Here is a 20,841-nt window from a genome sequence, read left to right on the forward strand (position 1 = left end):
TCTCTGGAGGACCGTAGAAGAAGAAGAGGACTACATCGTGCCGGCTGGTAGTAAAGTTTTGTGTTGGAGAATTCAGCGGACAGTGAGACTGATTTAAAGCCGACTCTGAGCGACATGGCGCCGATGAACCTCCTTCATAACTCCGCTACAGGAGCGGGTAAAAAATGCTAAGCTAACTCCCTTTATATACTGTTAGCGTTAGCCCGCGGAGCTAGCCGTGTGTGTGAGTGTACGTGTCACTCTATGTTTGTATGTGCGTGTGCGTGTGCGTGTGCGTGTGTGTGTGTGTGTGTATGTGTATGTGTCACTCTATGTTTGTGTCACTCTATGTGTGTGTGCGTGTGTGTGTGTGTGCGCATGTGTGTGCGCATGTGTGTCACTGTGTGTGTTCAGAGTAAGCTCTCCTCTCAAAGATCGTTTATTCTGGGTTATTTCTGTGTAACATGCAGCAGGTGAGTTATTAACAGTTTATTCACGCGAACACTGAGGAATGAATCAATAACACTTCTGGAAGAGTCACGTGTTTGTTGGTTTAAGAACTGAACAGAATCCCTGAAGGTCTTAAAGTTGTGATTGGATGTGTTCACGTCTTATTTTCTGTCTCTTTAGTTCAGTCAGGCTGCTGAGCCTGAAGTCGTCTGTTCACTGGAGGAGAGTTCAGTGTGTGTTTGACATCACGACTCAACGATACACTTTGACATAAAACCACAGAAACAGAAACAATTCAGAAATGTTCATCTCAGCAGCAGAGTATGGTTTGTGTCTGACCTCGTCACTCCTCGCAGATTATTTTACCTGCAGACGTGAGGAGTGATAGGATGATCATTTCTGTCAGGTGGATGCTGCGTGGTGGAGGCGCTGAGCGGTACCTGTGCAGGTCAGAAAGTGAAGGAGGGAGATCTGAAACAGAGGGCTGCTCTGAAGGAGGTGTTGTCGTGTGGATTGTGACACGTCATTTTGGGAAGTCAGTGCAGCTCGAGTTCTCTGTCTGAACTTGCTCGCAGGCCTCGCCTCATGCATGTCCTAGTTTAGCACCAGTGTAACCCTTTCCTGACACGAGCTGGTGATGCGTCCCTCTTCTTATTAACCATAAACCCTTCTCCAGCTGCTGGTTTGTATCCACCTCACTGTGTCAGCTTCGTCTGCAGGTCTAGATGAACTCCTGTGTTTGTTCCTCCAGGATGCAGGAGCGAGTTGGAGTTGGAGCTGCGTGCCGTGCTGCAGCAAAGGATCATGGTCCTGGACGGAGGGATGGGGACGATGATCCAGCAGCAGAAACTGGAGGAGGAAGATTTCAGAGGAGACGAGTTCAAAGAGCATCCTCTTCCTCTGAAGGGAAACAACGACCTGCTGAGTATCACACAGCCAAACATCATCTACAACATACACAAGGTAAGAATATCATAATACAACATTAATAAATGTATACACTAAATATAATCTACAACATACACAAGGTAAGAATATCATTAATATATACAGCCAAACATCATTTATAACAGTCTATTTTACAGAAACACCGGGTTATTCTCTAAACGTGTTCTGCTTTGAACGACAGAGTCCTCCAAACACACAAACTTTCTATGTTCACACCAAGCAGCAACCTTATCCTGCAGTTCCTTGAGTGTCCACTAGAGGCTGTCTGCAGAAGCACAGGAAGTCACATACACACCCATTCTAAAAAGCCTGTTTTTACAGCAGAGATTAACATGTTTACAGCCTGGTTCAAAAAACAAATAGGTCTGATTAGCTCATGTTTTGTTCTGTTTTGATGACTCATCAGTTTTGATTTGATGAAGGATAAGAGTTATTCACAATAAGGCGTGTAGCTGACCTGATTGACAGGTGTGACAGGTTTGTCAGGAGGTTTAAAACCTGCCTCAGCTCCAGCTCTCAGCCTGTCGTTAGGTTGACTGAAAGTTAGACTGAGACAGCATTTCCAGCATGGAAACCGCCATCGATGGGACTCTAGCACCCCCTGCAGGAACAGACGGGGACGCCACTCGGGCATCATTCATTTTTAGTCTGTGGTTGACACTGAGAACCTCCTTATGACTGTCATTGTAACTGTGTCAGTGACGCACTCTGTGACCTTTGACCTCCTGCTCTTTCAGGACTACCTGTTAGCCGGAGCTGACATCATAGAGACCAACACCTTCAGCAGCACCTGTACGGCTCAGGCTGACTACGGATTGGAACACCTGGTGAGTCTCACTCTGACACACACACCTGTACACACACTTACCTTTACACACTCACCTGTACACAAAAAGGTCACACACTGCTGGGTGTTTACTACCTGTTCAGAGGTTGTGGTCATCACTATCAGCCCTCAGGTGTTCACTCCTGTGTGTGTGTGTGTGTGTGTGTGTGTGTGTGTGTGTGTGTGTGTGTGTGTGTGTGTGTGTGTGTGTGTGTGTGTGTGTGTGTGTGTGTGTGTGTGTGTGTGTGTGTGTGTGTGTGTGTGTGTGTGTGTGTGTGTGTGTGTGTGTGTGTGTTTTCAGGCGTACCGTTTGAACAGAGCATCTGCAGAGCTGGCGAGGAGAGCGGCTGATGATGTCACCAAACAGACGGGTTAGCTCTGCCTATAGAGAAATGGCAACATTACAGTCGATATGATGTGAGCGTGTCGGGGGGGCTTCCACCTGTGTGTAACATCACCTCTGACCGCTGATCTGTGTGTGTGTCTGTGTGTGTGATCAGGTGGTAAACGGTACGTGGCGGGGGCCCTGGGTCCGACCAATAAGACGCTGTCTGTGTCACCGTCTGTGGAGAGACCAGACTACAGGAACATCAGTGAGAACATAATGACCTTGGGGGGGGGGGGGGGTTAATGAATTACCCAATATGGTTCTTCTTCTATGTTTGTTTGATTTTTACTAGAACCACATTGAAGTTAAAAACTGTTGAGTGTTATTTTTAGATTGTGTGTGTGTGTGTGTGTGTGTGTGTGTGTGTGTAGCGTTTGACCAGCTGGTGGAGGCATACTCGGAGCAGGTCAGAGGCCTGTTAGACGGAGGAGCGGACATCCTGATGGTAGAAACCATCTTTGACACCGCCAACGCCAAGGTGATCAGCGTCTTCTTCTCGTCAAAGTGATGTCATGATGTTGAATGTTTAAAGCCGCCATGTTTTCAGCAGGAGTTCATGTCACTTCCTGTGTGTGTGTGTGTGTCCAGGAGTTCATGTCACTTCCTGTGTGTGTGTGTGTGTGTCCAGGAGTTCATGTCACTTCCTGTGTGTGTGTGTGTGTCCAGGAGTTCATGTCACTTCCTGTGTGTGTGTGTCCAGGAGTTCATGTCACTTCCTGTGTGTGTGTGTGTGTGTGTGTGTCCAGGAGCTCATGTCACTTCCTGTGTGTGTGTGTGTGTCCAGGAGTTCATGTCACTTCCTGTGTGTGTGTGTGTCCAGGAGCTCATGTCACTTCCTGTGTGTGTGTGTGTGTGTGTGTGTGTGTGTGTGTGTGTCCAGGAGCTCATGTCACTTCCTGTGTGTGTGTGTCCAGGAGCTCATGTCACTTCCTGTGTGTTTCTCTGCAGGCAGCTTTGTTTGCCATCGAGCTGATGTTTGAGAAGAGCTACGACAGAAAACCCATATTTGTAAGTCTTATGAATTATCTCTTTCATGGGAGGATTTTCAGTTTCAGTCTTTTGCATATTCAGGATATAATATAAAATATATGGTAACATATTGCTCACCTGGTGCAGGTGTCGGGGACCATCGTGGACCGTAGTGGACGTACTCTGTCGGGTCAGACAGGAGAAGCTTTCGTAGTGAGTGTGTCACACGCTAAACCTCTGTGGTGAGATAAACTGCTGCACTCCCAATCGTCATCATATCTTATTAAAGAATATTTTGTATATACTAATAGAGATGTGTGCGTGTGCGTGTGCATGTGCGTGTGTGTCTGTGTGTGTCTGTGTGTGTGTGTGTGCGCGTGTGTCTGTCTGTGTGTGTGTGTGAGACAGTATTGGTCTGAACTGTGCTCTGGGGGCCACAGAGATGAGACCTTTCATTGAAGCTATCGGACAGAACACCACAGCTTTTATTATCTGTTACCCTAATGCAGGTAAACACACACACACACACACACACACACACACACACACACACTGATGAACAAACTTCATTGTGAAAATCTACAGAAAGTCTGGTATGAGCACCTGTTACACACACTGGCTGAATCTCGATGTCCTCCCTAAACCCTGAGCCCTTACTGACTCTATTGACGTCACCTGGAAAGTGATTGAGTACATGAGGCTGCGAGGGCTCTAATGGTTGAATACAAATGGGACAGCACTTTGCAACTTCTCTGTAACCATGACTGCATGATTTCAGGAAGCAAAAGCTTATTTTACGTTTTTTTACTTTACTCACTCACAGCCATGACGCTTATAAAAAAGTTCTACTCAATATAGGCCTATATATATAAATGTCTTTGTTGTGGAAAAAATAAAGGTTAATCTTATCTTATAAATATAACGGGACTAATATGCTCTCTGTCTCTCTTGTTTTTGTTTATAGACTTGCAAATGAGTTCTGTAGTTTCCAAAGAAACTTTTTCGTAGACTGTGAATAGAGCGTGGTTTCACCTTCCTGTTTTTTTTACCCTCTCTACCTTTTTTCTGTTTTATGGCGTTTGTTTACCTTTCAATTGTTGTAGGCTTCCCCGGGAAATCATATGTTTCACGATTTTCCCGCGTGTGTGTGTGTGTCTCTGCAGGTCTTCCAAACACGTTTGGGGATTATGATGAAACTCCTCAGCTCACAGCGTCACATTTAAAGGTCCTGATCGTTTCATTATTATTTATTTATGAGTGTTGAGGGTGTTTACATGTTTAGTGATTATTAAAGGTAACCAACATGAAGCAGGACAGGGAACTCATGGCTCTGTTTTCTCTGATTGTTGTCTTGTGTTTGACTTGAATGTGTGTGTGTGTGCGTGCGTGTTTGTGTGTGTCTTCAGGAGTTTGCAGAGGACGGCTTGGTGAACATCGTTGGAGGTTGTTGTGGGACGACTCCAGCTCACATCAGGTCTGTGTCGTACGACCAGGCGCTGACCCTCTCTCCTCCCTCAGCAGAGCTCCTTAGCTTGCTGTACAAAGTGGAGATAGTGGCGCATTAATAATATCCACATCATGATGAAATGTTGACCTTTGAACTGTGTCAAAACCAGAGAAAAACTTTATTCAGCTCACCGCGGACATCTGAGTGTTGTAATCTGAGTCAACAGTTTGACCACCTTCAAAATAAAAGCACCACACTTCAGTTTGTCCACCTTCAAAATAAGAGCACCAGACTTCAGTTTGTCCTCCTTCAAAATAAAAGCACCAGACTTCAGTTTGTCTACCTTGAAAATAAAAGCCCCACATGTTATAATGTTTACAAGGGGAAACTGAAATTCTCGGAGCAGAATATTTAATGGATGCATTGTGGATGGAGCAGCATGCGATGTTATATCTAAAGCTCACATTGTTAAACATGATGTTATAAATCATCGTTTCTTGATTCTGTCTTCTCGCAGATCGATATGTGAGGCTGTCAGACACTGCAGACCTAGAGCGCCACCTGCTGATATTTATCAGGACTACCTGCTGCTGTCAGGTGAGACAACATATTCATATTACTGACCTTCACATGACATCAGCGCCCACCTGGGCATGAAAGGCTTCTTAGGAAGCAATCTGTACCGTGCCTAAGCACGCTTCACCCTTAAAGTTTGGAATTTCTGTATATATTTAGATGTACAGACATGATTTAGTTAACGGCTGTTCCTGATGTCAGTCAGAGCTGATAGAGTGAGCTGTGACGAGGCCGAGCAAGGACAGCTTAGTGTTCTCTCTCATATCTGGTTTGTTTGGTAAACTTAGTGTCTGCTGACATTTGTCTTAGACATCACATCCTAGTGTAGGTGGGATATTATGACCTGACGCTGCATCACACGTGTGCTGTTAATCCATTTCACCTCATGAGTATCTTATAAACTTTTTCAACTTAACTGATGTGTTTTCATGATTTCTGTATGAAACTGGATGTTAACAAGATCTGATGTTGGTCCTCTGCAGGTCTGGAGCCGTTCAGGATCGGTCCGTACACAAACTTTGTGAACATTGGCGAGCGCTGTAACGTGGCCGGATCACGAAAGTTTGCCAAGCTGATCATGTCGGGAAACTACGAGGTGAGAAAAAAAAACAACTATCATCATTAAAAAATTATCAAAGTTTTTCATGAAGTCTCAAATACTTGTGTGTGTGTGTGTGTGTGTACTTCGTGTGTGTGTGTGTGTGTGTGTGTAGGAGGCTCTGAGCATCGCTAAGGCTCAGGTGGAGATGGGGGCTCAGATTCTGGATATAAACATGGACGAGGGGATGCTGGAGGGACCAGCCGCCATGACACGTTTCTGCAACTACATCGGCTCAGAGCCCGACATCGCCCGGGTACGAAGCTGAAACACACACACAGATTATGAGTCGTGTTACCTGCTAGATACCTGCTTCTTACACCTGTTCTTCTAGACTGTTCTTCTAGTTCTCCTGCAGTGTAGCTTTAAAGAGCCACCCTCACAAGCCTCAGTTCTATTAAAACAGCGAACAGGCGACAGTAAACAGGTCAAACATGGTGTGTGACCTCCCTGACCTCAGAACGTCTGGATGTGATCCTTTTACTAAAACAAGTCAAAAGATGATTTATTGTTGTTTAAAAGGTTTCGGTTAAGGTTTGCTCTTCTTTGGAATAAGTCTGCTAATCAGTTAATCAGTTAATCAGTAACCCCCCCCTTCAGGTCCCTCTGTGCATCGACTCGTCCAACTTTGCGGTGATCGAGGCGGGGTTAAAGTGCTGTCAGGGGAAATGTGTCGTCAACAGCATCAGCCTGAAGGAGGGTGAGGACGACTTCCTGCAGAAAGCCACCACCATCAAACGCTACGGAGCCGCCGTGGTCATCATGGCGTTTGACGAGACGGGGCAGGTAAGGAGGAGTACACACACACACACACACACACACACACACACACACACACACACACACACACACACACACACGTAGACTTTTTTTTGGGTTTAAGCCTCATGTCCTCCTCAGGCCACAGACACGCAGCGGAAGGTGGAGATCTGCACTCGGGCTTACAATCTGTTGACCGATACAGTCGGGTTTGACCCCAATGACATCATCTTTGACCCCAACATCTTGACCATCGGAACGGGCATGGAGGAACACAACGAGTACGCCATCAACTTCATCGGAGCCACCAAACTCATCAAGGTAACCAGTCACACTGATGATTAGTGAGGATTTTAACGATCTCAGAACAGACCCACTTTCAGCACCACCGAGGCACAACAGGTGAGCACGGACCAATCAGCTGCTCCCGACAGGCCGCTCACAGACCAATCAGCTGCTTCCGACCGGGAGGATGATTTTCTGACATTTCTGACAGGACTTTGTTTTTGAACTTTTAGCCTTTATCATGGCTCAGATAAGACATTCGGGAAAGTAGCTAGAGGCCAGACTTGAACCCTGGCCGTCCACTTGAAGGACCATAGTGTCTGAACATGGGGCGGAGCCTCACCGTTAGACCCTCAGAGCCCAGTGATGTTCTGTTTTATATTTCGGTCTTACTTCTGCACACACTCATTCAGAGAGAGCAGAGCCACGAGACGATTCCCCGATTTCAGGACTTCTGTATATTGATGTTGAACTGAAAGACAGCCTCTGATATCACCATGGCAACAGCAGGCATACCTGAAACGTAGACAGAAACGTAATATCTGCAGACCTCCTGCTGAGAATGTATGTTATGATTCAGCTGCTGGTTAGCTTGTGTTAGTTGGTGATGCTGAGTGTCAGAGAGAGAGAGAGAGAGAGAGAGAGAGAGAGAGTTTAATGGTGTGTGTTTATGAGACACCTGAGATACAGTTCTGACTTCATTCTCTGTCTGTGGGAGTTTTCTGTCGACCATTCTGAACGCTCCGCCCTGATTTCACTCGCACAGTGACTGAGCACACCGGACGTAAGACGTTCTGGTTCTCTGTCATTCTCATATGATTTTTGTATGTGTGTGTGTACGTGTGTGTGTGTGTGTGTGTGTGTAGGAGAAGTTACCCAGAGCCCGGGTCAGTGGCGGTCTGTCCAACCTGTCGTTCTCCTTCAGAGGGATGGAGGTGATCAGAGAAGCCATGCATGGAGCCTTTCTATACCACGCCATCAAGGTAAACACACACACACACACACACACACACACACACACACACACACACACACACACACACACACACACACACACACACACACACACACACACACACACAGACAGACACTTAGACACAAACGCACGCACTCTCACACACACACACACGCGCGCGCACATACACACGCGCACACATAAACACGCACACACATGCACACGCGCACACACACATTATCACATCGTCTGATCAGAAACCTCAGTGATCTCCATAGTTGTGCCGGTGGCCTTGTGGTTAGTGTGAGTGCCCAATGTACGGAGGCACCTGAGCGGACTGCCTGGGTTTGAATCAGACCTGTGGCTCATTTCCTGTTTGTCATCCTCCTCCCTCTCTCTCTCTCTCTCTCTTTCTCTCTCTCTGATTTCTGACTCTATCCACCAATACCTATAATAAAATGGGATCGTCAAAATCAGAGAAAACTGTAGAGAATCTCAGTTTGTCCCACAATATATATAAACTCAGTGTGTGTGTCCCCGTGTGTTTGCCTGCCTGTCTGTCTGTCTGTCTGTCTCTGTGTGCGTGTGCGTGTGCGTGTGCGTGTGCGTGTGTGTGTTAGGATGGTATGGACATGGGGATAGTGAATGCTGGGAGTCTTCCCGTGTATGATGACATCGATAAAGAGCTGCTGTTACTGTGTGAGAACCTGATCTGGAACAGAGACACGGAGGCCACAGAGAAACTGCTCACCTACGCTCAGGTAACACAAACACACACACACACACGCAAACGTACGTTTGCAAGTCTTTACAAAAAACAAATAAATATACTCATCTTCTGATCTTGTTTAGAAGTGGAGGGGAATTTTAACTTGAAAGTGTCTTTAGGCGCTGGACGACACACACCGACTCTGTGTGGCTAGCCTAGCTGTTGTTGCTAACTACTTTTTATGTGTACAGGGAGGTTGGTCGTGTTGCTGCTGTACTTTGTTTTTATAAAGCTTGGTCGACTCATGTCCAGCTACAGACTGCCTGGTGTTTGTAAAAAATCTGAAATCTTTCCATAATCTTTACTTTCAGTTTTGCTCACAGAGTTTCGTATTCATGCTTATTTGTTTTAATTTGGAACGTATCTGTGCTTCTACTGCCCCCTACTGGCTTTATTAGAACAACGTGAAAGGAGGGAAGAAGGTTGTTCAGACGGACGAGTGGAGACGAGGCAGTGTGGAGGACAGGCTGGAGTACGCCCTCATTAAGGTCAGATCACACTCACCGTAAGTTACACGTTTGAAGAAGTCTCCGTGTTTTGACCTTTTCAGGGTGAGCTGCATGTGTGAACGCAAACAGCTGAAATGATCACTCAGACTTTATCCAGCACGCCGCCTGCTGAAGTCAGCGTGATGTCACCGCTTCAGACTGCTTCAGACTCTCTCCTGCTCGCCTGTTTGATTATTCACTCTTTGTTCAAGCTGTGAACTCGTCCAGTTTCACGCTGTGTGATATAAAGGGTGAAAGCATCGATGAGCATCATTCATACCTGTTCATGTTGTTGATGTGGTATCCGTCATGTTTCCTGTGTTCTATCAGGGTATAGACAAGTACGTGGTGGAGGACGTGGAGGAGTGTCGGGCTCAGGTGGAGCATTACACTCGACCCCTCCACATCATCGAGGGTCCTCTGATGAACGGGATGAAGGTGGTGGGCGATCTGTTCGGAGCGGGGAAGATGTTCCTGCCTCAGGTGTGATAATAACTCACCTGTTCTGACACTGACAGGATGTTTAAGCATCTCTCTGAATAACTCAGATTCTTGTGCGTGTGCGTGTGCGTGTGTGTGTGTGCAGGTGATAAAGTCTGCTCGTGTGATGAAGAAGGCCGTAGGATATCTGATTCCTTTCATGGAGAAGGAGAGAGAGGAGATGAAGGCTCAGTCAGGATCTACTGAGGACGTGGTCAGTCTACAATAATCATACATTTATGGAAGTAACATAAACATTCCTACTCCTCTTCTCCTCCTCTCTCTCCTCCTCTCTCTCTCTCTCTCCTCCTCCTCCTCTCTCTCTCTCCTCTTCCTCTCTCCTACTTCTCCTCCTCCTCTCTCTCTCCTCCTCCTCCTCTCTCTCTCTCCTCTTCCTCTCTCCTACTTCTCCTCCTCCTCTCTCTCTCCTCCTCCTCCTCTCTCCTCCTCTCTCTCTCCTCTTCCTCTCTCCTACTTCTCCTCCTCTCTCCTCTTCCTCTCTCCTGCTTCTCCTCCTCCTCTCTCCTCTCTCTCTCTCCTCCTCCTCCACTCCTCTTCATCCTCTTCCTCTCTCATCCTCCTCTCCTCTTCTTCATCCTGTTCCTCCTCCTCCTGCTCCTCCTCTCCTCTTCTTCATCATCTTCCTCTCTCCTCCTCCTCTCCTCTTATTCATCCTCTTCCTCTCTCCTACTTCTCCTCCTCCTCCTCTCTCTCCTCCTCTTGCTCCTCCTTCTCCGCTCTTCTCCTCTTTCTCGCTCTCCTCCTCTTCTCTTCTTCATCCTCCTCCTCCTCCTCTCTCCTCTTCCTCCTCCTCCTCTCCTCTTCTTCATCATCTTCCTCCTCCTCCTGCTCCTCCTCTCCTCTTCTTCATCCTCTTCCTCCTCCTGCTGCTCCTCCTTCTGCTCTTCCTCCTCCTCCTCCTCTCCTCTTCCTCATCCTCTCTCCTCTTCCTCCTCTCCTCTTCTTCATCCTCTTCCTCCTCCTGCTGCTCCTCCTTCTGCTCTTCCTCATCTTCCTCCTCCTCCTCCTCCTCTTCCTCCTCCTCATCTTCTTCCTCCTCCTCCTCTGTAGAATATAATGACCACCTGTTCCTCCTCCCTCTTCCTCCTCTATAGGATCCGTATCAGGGCACCATCGTCCTCGCCACCGTTAAAGGAGACGTTCACGATATCGGGAAGAACATTGTAGGTGTGGTCCTCGGCTGCAACAACTTCAGGTGAGAGCGCTTTACACCTGCAGACTCTGTGCAGCGTCTCTCTGAAGGATCTCAGCTCAGCTCTCTGAACGCTTCACCTTTACATCCCTGCACTGATGCATCATGGGAGGAAAAGGGTTGGGGCCTCTGTGTGTTTCTAGGTTAAAGGGGGAGTCAGAAATGAGTCAGTGTGACCTCAGTGAGTCTACGTCCATGTGTTATACAGTGTGTGATGTTTACAGTTTGAACCCTTAAAGGTACAGAGTGAATTAATCTGCTGAGTCATGTTTGTTCAGTGTTTCTCATAAATACACGTCATAAATATCTCTAAGTTAACAACGTTTCTGTTTGATGTTTCAGGGTGATCGATCTGGGCGTCATGGTTCCCTGTGATCGGATCCTCAGAGAGGCCGTCACACATAAAGCAGGTACTCTCACCTCTCTGATCTACTCTGATATACTGTATATATTTATAAATAGTATGAATCAGATGTAAGTCATGATATATCTGGAGAAACCAACAAACCATTTACCATCATCAGCTGTGAGAGAGCGTAGATCAATCTCTGACATCACCAGCTGTTTGTCTCTGCAGATATCATCGGTCTGTCTGGTCTCATCACGCCATCGCTGGATGAGATGATCCACGTGGCCAAAGAGATGCAGAGACTCAACATGGACACGCCTCTGCTGATTGGAGGAGCCACCACCTCCAAGTAACACACACACGCACACAAACACTCAAACAGAATATGTGAGATAAGACAGAGAAATACCAAATACATATGTTTTGTGTGCTGTCAGGACACACACGGCGGTGAAGATCTCTCCTCGGTACTCGTCTCCTGTGATTCATGTTCTCGATGCTTCCAGAAGTGTTGTGGTGGTAAGAGCACACCTGAGACATCCAGCTGATATCAAACACACCTGAGACATCCAGCTGATATCAAACACACCTGAGACATCCAGCTGACATCAAACACACCTGAGACATCCAGCTGACATCACACACACCTGAGACATCCAGCTGACATCACACACACCTGAGACATCCAGCTGACATCAAACACACCTGAGACATCCAGCTGACATCACACACACCTGAGACATCCAGTTGACATTAAACACACCTGAGACATCCAGCTGACAACTAACACACCTGAGACATCCAGCTGACATTAAACATCAAACACACCTGAGACATCCAGCTGACATCAAACACACCTGAGACATCCAGCTGACATCAAACACACCTGAGACATCCAGCTGATATCAAACACACCTGAGACATCCAGCTGATATCAAACACACCTGAGACATCCAGCTGACATCAAACACACCTGAGACATCCAGCTGACATCACACACACCTGAGACATCCAGCTGACATCAAACATCAAACACACCTGAGACATCCAGCTGACATCAAACACACCTGAGACATCCAGCTGACAACTAACACACCTGAGACATCCAGCTGACATTAAACATCAAACACACCTGAGACATCCAGCTGACATCAAACACACCTGAGACATCCAGCTGACATCAAACATCAAACACACCTGAGACATCCAGCTGACATCAAACACACCTGAGACATCCAGCTGACATCAAACACACCTGAGACAAACACACACAGTCGACAGATGTTCCTGCAGCTGCTCTCTGATTGACTCCATGTTGTTAAATATACCTGAAGATGAAGATCACTCCTCTCAGCGAGAGATCATGTGGCCATCATCTGTGTTTCTCTTTCTCTGTCAGTGCTCTCAGCTGCTGGACGAGGTGGTGAGGGACGAGTACTTTGAGGAGGTGAAGGAGGAGTACGAGGACATCAGACAGGAGCACTACGACTCTCTGAAGGTGAGAACAGTTCACATTTAAGCTTTGTTCACTCTTCCACTAAACTCCTGAAGTTGTCAGGGTGAGCTGCATGCGTGAACAGTCCTCCTGAAACTATCCAGATATGTTCAGGAGAGCAGATGTAATAGCTACAGAGAGAGCCAACATCTTCTCTAATGTGTGTTTGTGTGTGCGTGTGTTCTTGTGTGTGCGTGTGTGTGTGTCAGGATCGTAGGTTTGTGTGTCTGTCTCAGGCCAGAGAGCAGCGTTTACACATCGACTGGATGTCTCCGAGCAGACCAGGTCAGTTTATATTTATTAATTATATGGAGGAAAGATCTAGTGTGTTAAAGTTAGCTCACATACACTGTGTGTGTGTGTGTGTGTGTGTGTGTGTGTGTGTGTGTGTGTGTGTGTGTGTGTGTGTGTGTGTGTGTGTGTGTGTGTGTGTGTGTGTGTGTGTGTGTGTGTGTGTGTGTGTGTGTGTGTGTGTGTGTGTGTGTGTGTGTGTGTGTGTGTGTGTGTGTGTGTGTGTCAGTGCGTCCTCAGTTCTTGGGCCCTCGGGTTTTCCAGGACTACGATCTGACTCGTTTGTGTGACTTCATCGACTGGAAGCCATTCTTCGACGTGTGGCAGCTCAGAGGGAAATACCCCAACAGAGGCTACCCAAAGATCTTCAAGGACAAGACTGTCGGTACGACGTCTCACTCTGCTCTTTGTACTGAACACATCCTAACACAACCTGCAATCTCGTTCAAATAACACACCTGTTTTCAAAGATGAGACAATGTGGCTGTTTTAGTGACATCATCGTTGACATCATATTAAAAGGAAAAATAAAGAAGTAAGTCTTGGGTCTGATCTTAGCAGGAATACACAGTCAGTTTTTTTTATTTCTCCATCCTGCAGGTGAAGAGGCACGGCGAGTATTTGACGACGCCCAGCGGCTGCTCCAACAGATGATTGACAATGGCAGTCTGAGGGGGCGGGGCCTGGTGGGTTTCTGGCGTGCTCAGAGTGACGGTGATGACATCAATGCGTACAAAGACAATGTCACGGTGCACAGAGACACCAAACCCATTGCCACCTTCCATGGACTACGACAACAGGTGAGAGTCATATACAGGTGTTCCACACGTCACGGTTGCACCTTTAAAACTTCTGTCACCTGGAGAGTTCACACCTGGTGCACTCAGAGGAAGCGTTGGTGTCGAGTGCTTTACTCTGTGGACATTAAAGAGACCGTGTCTGAAATCAGTCTGCCCTCCTCCCCACACCTTTTTGATATGTGCACGTGTTTCCTGCAGGCGGAGAAGATGGACGGCTCGGGGCCCTACCTGTGCCTGTCAGACTTTGTGGCCCCTGCACACAGCGGGGTGCAGGACTATGTTGGACTGTTTGCAGTGGCCGTGTTTGGAGCAGAGGAGCTGAGTCAGCAGTTTCAGGATCAAGGAGACGACTACAACAGCATCATGGTCAAAGCTCTGGCTGACCGGCTCGCTGAGGTATGTGCACCTGTAGAGACCGAGGTACACCGTGCACCTGTAGAGACCGAGGTACACCGTGCACCTGTAGAGACCGAGGTACACCGTGCACCTGTAGAGACCGAGGTACCCGTGCACCTGTAGAGACCGAGGTACACCGTGCACCTGTAGAGACCGAGGTACACCGTGCACCTGTAGAGACCGAGGTACACCGTGCTCCTGTAGAGACCGAGGTACACCGTGCACCTGTAGAGACCGAGGTACCCCGTGCACCTGTAGAGACCGAGGTACACCGTGCACCTGTAGAGACCGAGGTACCCCGTGCACCTGTAGAGACCGAGGTACACCGTGCACCTGTAGAGACCGAGGTACACCGTGCACCTGTAGAGACCGAGGTACACCGTGCACCTGTAGAGACCGAGGTACACCGTGCACAAAGTTGAACACAGGGTAACGGTGACATGTAGCAGCTGACAGGGGGCGTGGTCTGTGAAACAGCAGGGTCAGTAACAGGAAAGCAGTCCATATTATCAAAGCTTCCGAAGGGGAAAGGCGGAGGACAGGTCTGAACCAGGCGGAGGGTCGGAAATACAGACACAGTGCAGACACACTCGGGAGCGGGCATAACAACACAGACAGAGCTTAGTGTACAGATACATTCACACTGAGAGATCAGCGCTTAGAAACGCCAAACAGCTGGGAGACGAGCAGTTTGATTGAATCCGTGTTCATAGGGACTCTATTAAATACACTGATACCTACATACTATACATTACATGTTTCTGTGATTCACTCACCTGAACTGATTTCTGTCATATTAATTGAGTATAGTCGATTTATTAAGATAACGTCAGGTTTTATTCGTCTCAGGTCATAAATACAGTGAATGAGACGGGCCAGGGCGAGAGTTAGAACGTGCACGTTAGGGTGCGATCTAAACTCTCACGGTCTCGGCTGCACTAACGATGTTACAGAACCTGATTGTTGCCAATGTGTTTGTGCAGGACGTTGTCTGCAATATTTGTTACTTATAAACGATACATTTACTGAATATTATTTGTCTTGGGCTTATCTGTTGCCGTGGTAACAAACTAGACTAAACTAAAATGATGTCTAAAGTTTAAAACTCTGCCGATATAGAGAAGATTCAGACTCTGATCCAGGATCAGATGAAGTCCAGGAGTCTCAGTTTGTCCAATCGTCCTGAGATTTGATATTTGTGTAATTTATCATCACGTGTTCTACCAGAATCATATCAGAGCTTTAACATCTGGTTCTGTGACGTCCTGATTGTAGAATTGTCATTAACTCGTCCTCTGATGTCGTCCTGCAGGCGTTCGCCGAGGAGCTGCACTGTCGTGTTCGTAAAGACCTGTGGGGGTACAGCGGTGAGGAGGAGCTGCACGCTTCAGACCTGCACAGAGTCCAATACCAGGGCATCAGACCAGCTGCAGGTTACCCGAGTCAGCCCGACCACACGGAGAAGAGCACCATGTGGAGCCTGGCCCAGATCGAGGAGAGGACCGGTAAGAGAGTCACATCCTGCTGTGGTTTCTATCATGTGACACGAGAAGCAGACGTCAAAAGTCTGACTTCCTGTTTACAGGAACGGGTTCCAGAGCGACTACTTTTGAAAACAGCAGCGTCTTCGTCGGCGTGTAAATTGACAAAACGCCTCTCCTCTGAAAAAAGAGACTTTACGCACATGCTCAGTACGCTTCCAGTCAAAGGTCATGAACGAGTACATGGACTACAACAATGGCGGACTCCTGAGTTCTGTTTGTTAAAAACAAGGATAAACAAATCTCTTTTAAACATGTTCAAATTCCCACAATGAGCCACTTGGAAATGCAAAGCAATCTTCCAGCAGCCCCGGGAGACGGGATTCCCAGGAAAGGTGATGACGGGAAATGGGAAATAAAATAATCTAAAAATCGCGCCTCTATTGTAGTGCTACGGCAGCGTTGATGCAGGCGTGTGGGTGGGGAAGCGAGTGAGGAGAGTGAGAGAAAAAGAGGGGAGTGTGTGTTTGGCAGGCGTATGCGAGAGGCACGTTACTGATGCCGGGGACAGGAGCAGAATCAGAGCAGTTTGAGCTCTGTGTGCGTGATAAACGACCCGACACCTCAAGTAACAAGCCGGACTCTCCGTGTCTGTTTACAACTTGCTGCACCCATTAAAGTGACAGGGTTTAGTCCAACTTCGGCCCTGAAGCAGACCAATCAGTCTCCTCTGTGCGCTCCGACCACAGTCAGAATGCCAAAGCAGGAAAGAATCCCTCTGAAATCTCCCAACAGGTTAGCAGATTTCGTTAGTTTAAATAATGGAGTTCTGTAAAATATTGGTTGAAAAGAGTTGCTTAATGTTTATAGCTTTTTAGAAGACAACTCACAGACAATCCATGTGGCATTTCATAATTAGCGTTGCAGCAGATGTCACGCACGCAGCACACTTGATCATTGCAAACTGATAGCCTGTGTTGATGGACATAAATTGTGTTCCCAATGCTCTAATAATGATAAAAATAATAAGAATTTGGGAGGGATTTGGGAACACATAGGCCTATTTGATGATGTCAGAACATTAGGTCTACTTGGGCTTAGCTGCAAAGATAAAAAAGATCCATCTAATTTTCAGGAAAAATGTTAACCCCTAGTCAGCGGCCAATCAGAAGTCTTAGATTTCACAGATCATCCACAGACAACGTAGTTTGATCATGAAGCCTGATGTTCCCGTCACATCAGTCTGTAATGATGCGCTCACTCATCATTTGCTGCTCGGTGTGAGCGCACATCTTTCAAACGGTTTGTCAAGCGTGACCTTGCAGTGCGCTCAGCTTGGCACGGAGCAGATACGTGCCAAGCAACACAACCAATGAATGGAAATGCCCACAATTTAAAGGTCCCATATTATGCTTTTTCTGGTTTTATATGCCCTTTAGTGTGTTTTCCAAGTGTCCTGTGCATGTTTAGGCACATCTATGTGCAAAAATTCAAAGTCCGCGGAAACGTGGCTTCTCCTACGTCCTCCTGTTAGCTGTAGCATTAGCTGCATGTAATGCTCGGTTCTAGCCCCCCTCGATAAAAATGTGTCAGTCCAACATCATTGTCAGTGTGAGATCACTGATCTAAGCCCATTGGCTCGTGGCAGCTCATGTTGAAATTTCCAAGAAGCGTGCTGAGCAACTGACCAATAACGACAGAGCGGATCGGCAGACCAATCAGAGCAGACTTGGCCCACGTGGGGTCTAACAGTGCGGGCTCAACAGAGTGCAGCTGACAGACTCAGAGCGTAGAGGGAGCAAGGAGGAGCAGTACATGAAAACAGACACTTTTTTCGGACTTCAGCTGAAAAAATTGTGAACGTACAAAAGTCGGTACATAGATTAAATATACGAACCCCAAAAAGGGCCAAAATAGGCTTTTTAATATCTGAAATGGACTTAAAGTTCTGTTACTAAAACAAATGTGTGTGTGTGTGTGTGTGTGTGTGTGTGTGTGTGTGTGTGTGTGTGTGTGTGTGTGTGTGTGTGTGTGTGTGTGTGTGTGTGTGTGTGTGTGTGTGTGTGTGTGTGTGTGTAGGTATCAGTCTGACAGAGTCTCTGGCCATGTCTCCTGCTGCTGCAGTATCTGGACTCTACTTCTCTCATCCTAAGGCTTCTTACTTTGCTGTGGGAAAGATCACCAAAGAGCAGGTACGCCGATATCGTTTATATTCAAAGTCATCAAACTCATTTCAGGAAACATGCTGACAACACCTGACCTAAAAAGCCTCTGCATGTTTCTAATAAACTCCACGAGCAGAAACGAGCTCAAACTAGGATCAATATTGGAGATGTTTTTGAAAAATGGAGAGAGGTTAGAACGCAGAAAGGTTTACAGACCGATGCAGAGCTGGATAAACACTGAAGCTTCAGTGTCCACCACATGGCAACCTGCCTGAGCATCGACTCTAGAGAGGAGGGGGCGGAGGGAGACAGCTCTCTACAGTGTTTAGACTTTGGACTGCATTACCAATTTTAAACACTAGGGGTTAGAGCTACATACTGCTCCTTTAAAGTTTAATGTCTCAGAGACAGAGGAGATCAGGTTCATCACTGCAGACTCTCACAACACAAGACTAACAGGTAACACAGTTTGTACCTGATCCAGGATCAGATGTGTTGATCAGGACCTGATCAGATCTGATGCTCCTCCTCTTTACCTGCTCAGGTTGAAGATTACTCCAGGAGGAAAGACCTGAGGGTGGAGGAGGTGGAGAGGTGGCTGGCTCCTATTCTCGGCTACGACACAGACCAGTGAGACAGGTGGACCAGAGACTGGTACAAGTGATCCAGAACCAGGGACTACAACTCGGGCTGCCCGCCTGTAGGACTACAGCATCTGTACATGGGACTCTCACACTAGGCCACTGGCCCCCGTGTTGGAGTTTTGAATCCATCAGGTCAGAGAGGGAGATGATAAAGGCAAAACACGAATGACAAACTGTGAGACTGCGGCGCACCCTGAGAGGTCGCGATGGAGACGACCAGCTGATCTCATGAATCCTTCAGAAACAAGTTTTTTTTTAAGTCTGTTTATAAAGTATAGAGGAGAGAGGAATTATCTTCATTCAAAAAGTTTGTGTTCATGTCGTCATCTCAGAGGATCAGCTCCGATAGCGATACCTGTTTGTTACCATGGCAACTAAAACAGAAGTCTTAGACACTAAATGTTAAGTTTGTGATTGTTTTAATCACCAAAAGCTGCAGACCAACTCCTGAACACGTCTAAAGATGTGTATGCTCAGGTGTGTGTCAGGTGTGTGTTGTGTGCGTTTGTTCAGGTGTTCAGGTGTGTGTCAGGTGTTCAGCTGTCTGTGTGTTGTGTGTGTCAGGTGTTCAGGAGTGTGTCAGGTGTACAGGTGTGTGTTCAGGAGTGTGTCAGGTGTTCAGGTGTGTGTTCAGGAGTATGTGTCAGGTGTACAGGTGTGTGTTCAGGAGTGTGTTGTGTGTTAATGCCCGGCCTCGCTGCAGTCAGTCTGAATCAAATTCTCATGTAAAAAATGATGAAAGTGTAAAAATGACGAGTGGCTGAACGATGCTGTTTGTAAGAAATAAACTTTTTCAACATGTTTCCTGTTTGTCTCTGAGTTTTCTCCTCCAACCCACCTGCCCCTGCTCAGACACGTTTCCGTCTCACCTGAGTTTGAGGGGGCGTGGCCTGATTGGAGACTTGTTTGTCCAAATGATCCTTCTGTGTGCGGCGTCACTACGATAACTTTACTGCTCCTGATGGAGTCGCAGACTCCCCGACCTGGAATTAGTTTGATGTTCATGATTCCAGGTCGAGCTGCCTCCGACTGAATACCTGCGACTGATTACCTGCAACTGATTACCTGCGACAGCCAATGAGAGCGAGCAGCCCGGGAAGCGTCACCAACAGGATGTTTCGTACTCTAACAGCTCACAAACATTGCAGCAAGCAGAGAGCGTCTTAACGTCTTCCCAGCCAGGATCTCATCCATATTCTTTGTCTCGTTTGTTTTCTCGAAACAGAATGCACGCCTCAGTCATCTGACCACGACCATCATCCTCCATGTTTGTTTGTTTTCTCTAAAAAAAAACTGTGCTGATGTCTCCTCGTGTGTAGTGAGCCTTTATTTTGTAGGTCTTAGGGGGCGGTGCTAAGAGCGACAGCCTGCTGTGATTGGTTCAGCTCCTTCCCATCTTTAGTTCACTTCACCTGCGGCTTCTGATGTTCTTCATTCTGCGTGCCGTCCCTTTAAGTTTTCAGTCTCCGTGTTTGAGCCTCACTTCACTTCGTTAAAGAAGTTTTAATTTCATCTGAACAAAAATCCAAAGAATAAAGTCCAGAGCAGCGTGGAGTCGAGTTTATTTCTGAAACACATTTCAGCAACATTCAGAGTTCAGATCATTAGAGGGTTTGTAAAAAACATTTCACTTCATGTCCTGAAAACAAATTCTTCCTTTCCAAGTTCAGCTCTGTAACACACACACACACACACACACACACACACACACACACACACACACACACACACACACACACACACACACACACACACACACACACACACACACACACACACACACACACACACACACACTAACAGGGTGGCAGCAGCTCAGTCAGTTCAACAGAACATAGAAGTTGGTCTGGTAGCTGGAGAGGTGACAGTTAACTTCTAAGTACTGCAAAAGCGTCCTTGGGCGAGGCTCCGAACCCCCAACAACCCTGGCGCACCCCCTGTGTAGCAGCCCCCTCCCCCCCATCGTTTGTGTTTGTGTGTGTGTTTCAGGATTGTGGGTGAGCAGCACATCTCAGTAACAGTGTAACCCCTCGGAGGTTAATAAAATATATATTTATGATGTTAATATGGGCTATATATTCTTTGAGTAT

General features: G+C 47.1%; 1 protein-coding gene across 1 annotated transcript; it reads left to right on the forward strand.

Moving 5' to 3' along the window:
* On the forward strand, nt 1-19,552 carry mtr (5-methyltetrahydrofolate-homocysteine methyltransferase). The gene is made up of 33 exons (XM_020638221.3): nt 1-157; nt 1,181-1,392; nt 2,115-2,204; nt 2,505-2,574; nt 2,704-2,796; nt 2,963-3,069; nt 3,540-3,599; nt 3,708-3,802; nt 3,969-4,069; nt 4,724-4,785; nt 4,967-5,034; nt 5,525-5,604; nt 6,066-6,178; nt 6,297-6,437; nt 6,782-6,967; nt 7,082-7,261; nt 8,092-8,208; nt 8,801-8,941; nt 9,348-9,437; nt 9,768-9,920; nt 10,024-10,131; nt 11,033-11,133; nt 11,473-11,540; nt 11,708-11,828; nt 11,917-11,998; nt 12,879-12,977; nt 13,184-13,259; nt 13,495-13,650; nt 13,866-14,065; nt 14,264-14,461; nt 15,774-15,966; nt 18,022-18,134; nt 18,652-19,552. Exons 1-33 carry the CDS (start codon nt 115-117, stop codon nt 18,739-18,741), a joined length of 3,807 nt encoding a protein of 1,268 aa, XP_020493877.2. The 5' UTR covers nt 1-114; the 3' UTR covers nt 18,742-19,552.
* Nucleotides 19,553-20,841: the final 1,289 nt, after the last annotated feature.

Source organism: Labrus bergylta, chromosome 21 (genome assembly GCF_963930695.1).
Source record: "Labrus bergylta chromosome 21, fLabBer1.1, whole genome shotgun sequence".
Classification (NCBI taxonomy): domain Eukaryota; kingdom Metazoa; phylum Chordata; class Actinopteri; order Labriformes; family Labridae; genus Labrus; species Labrus bergylta.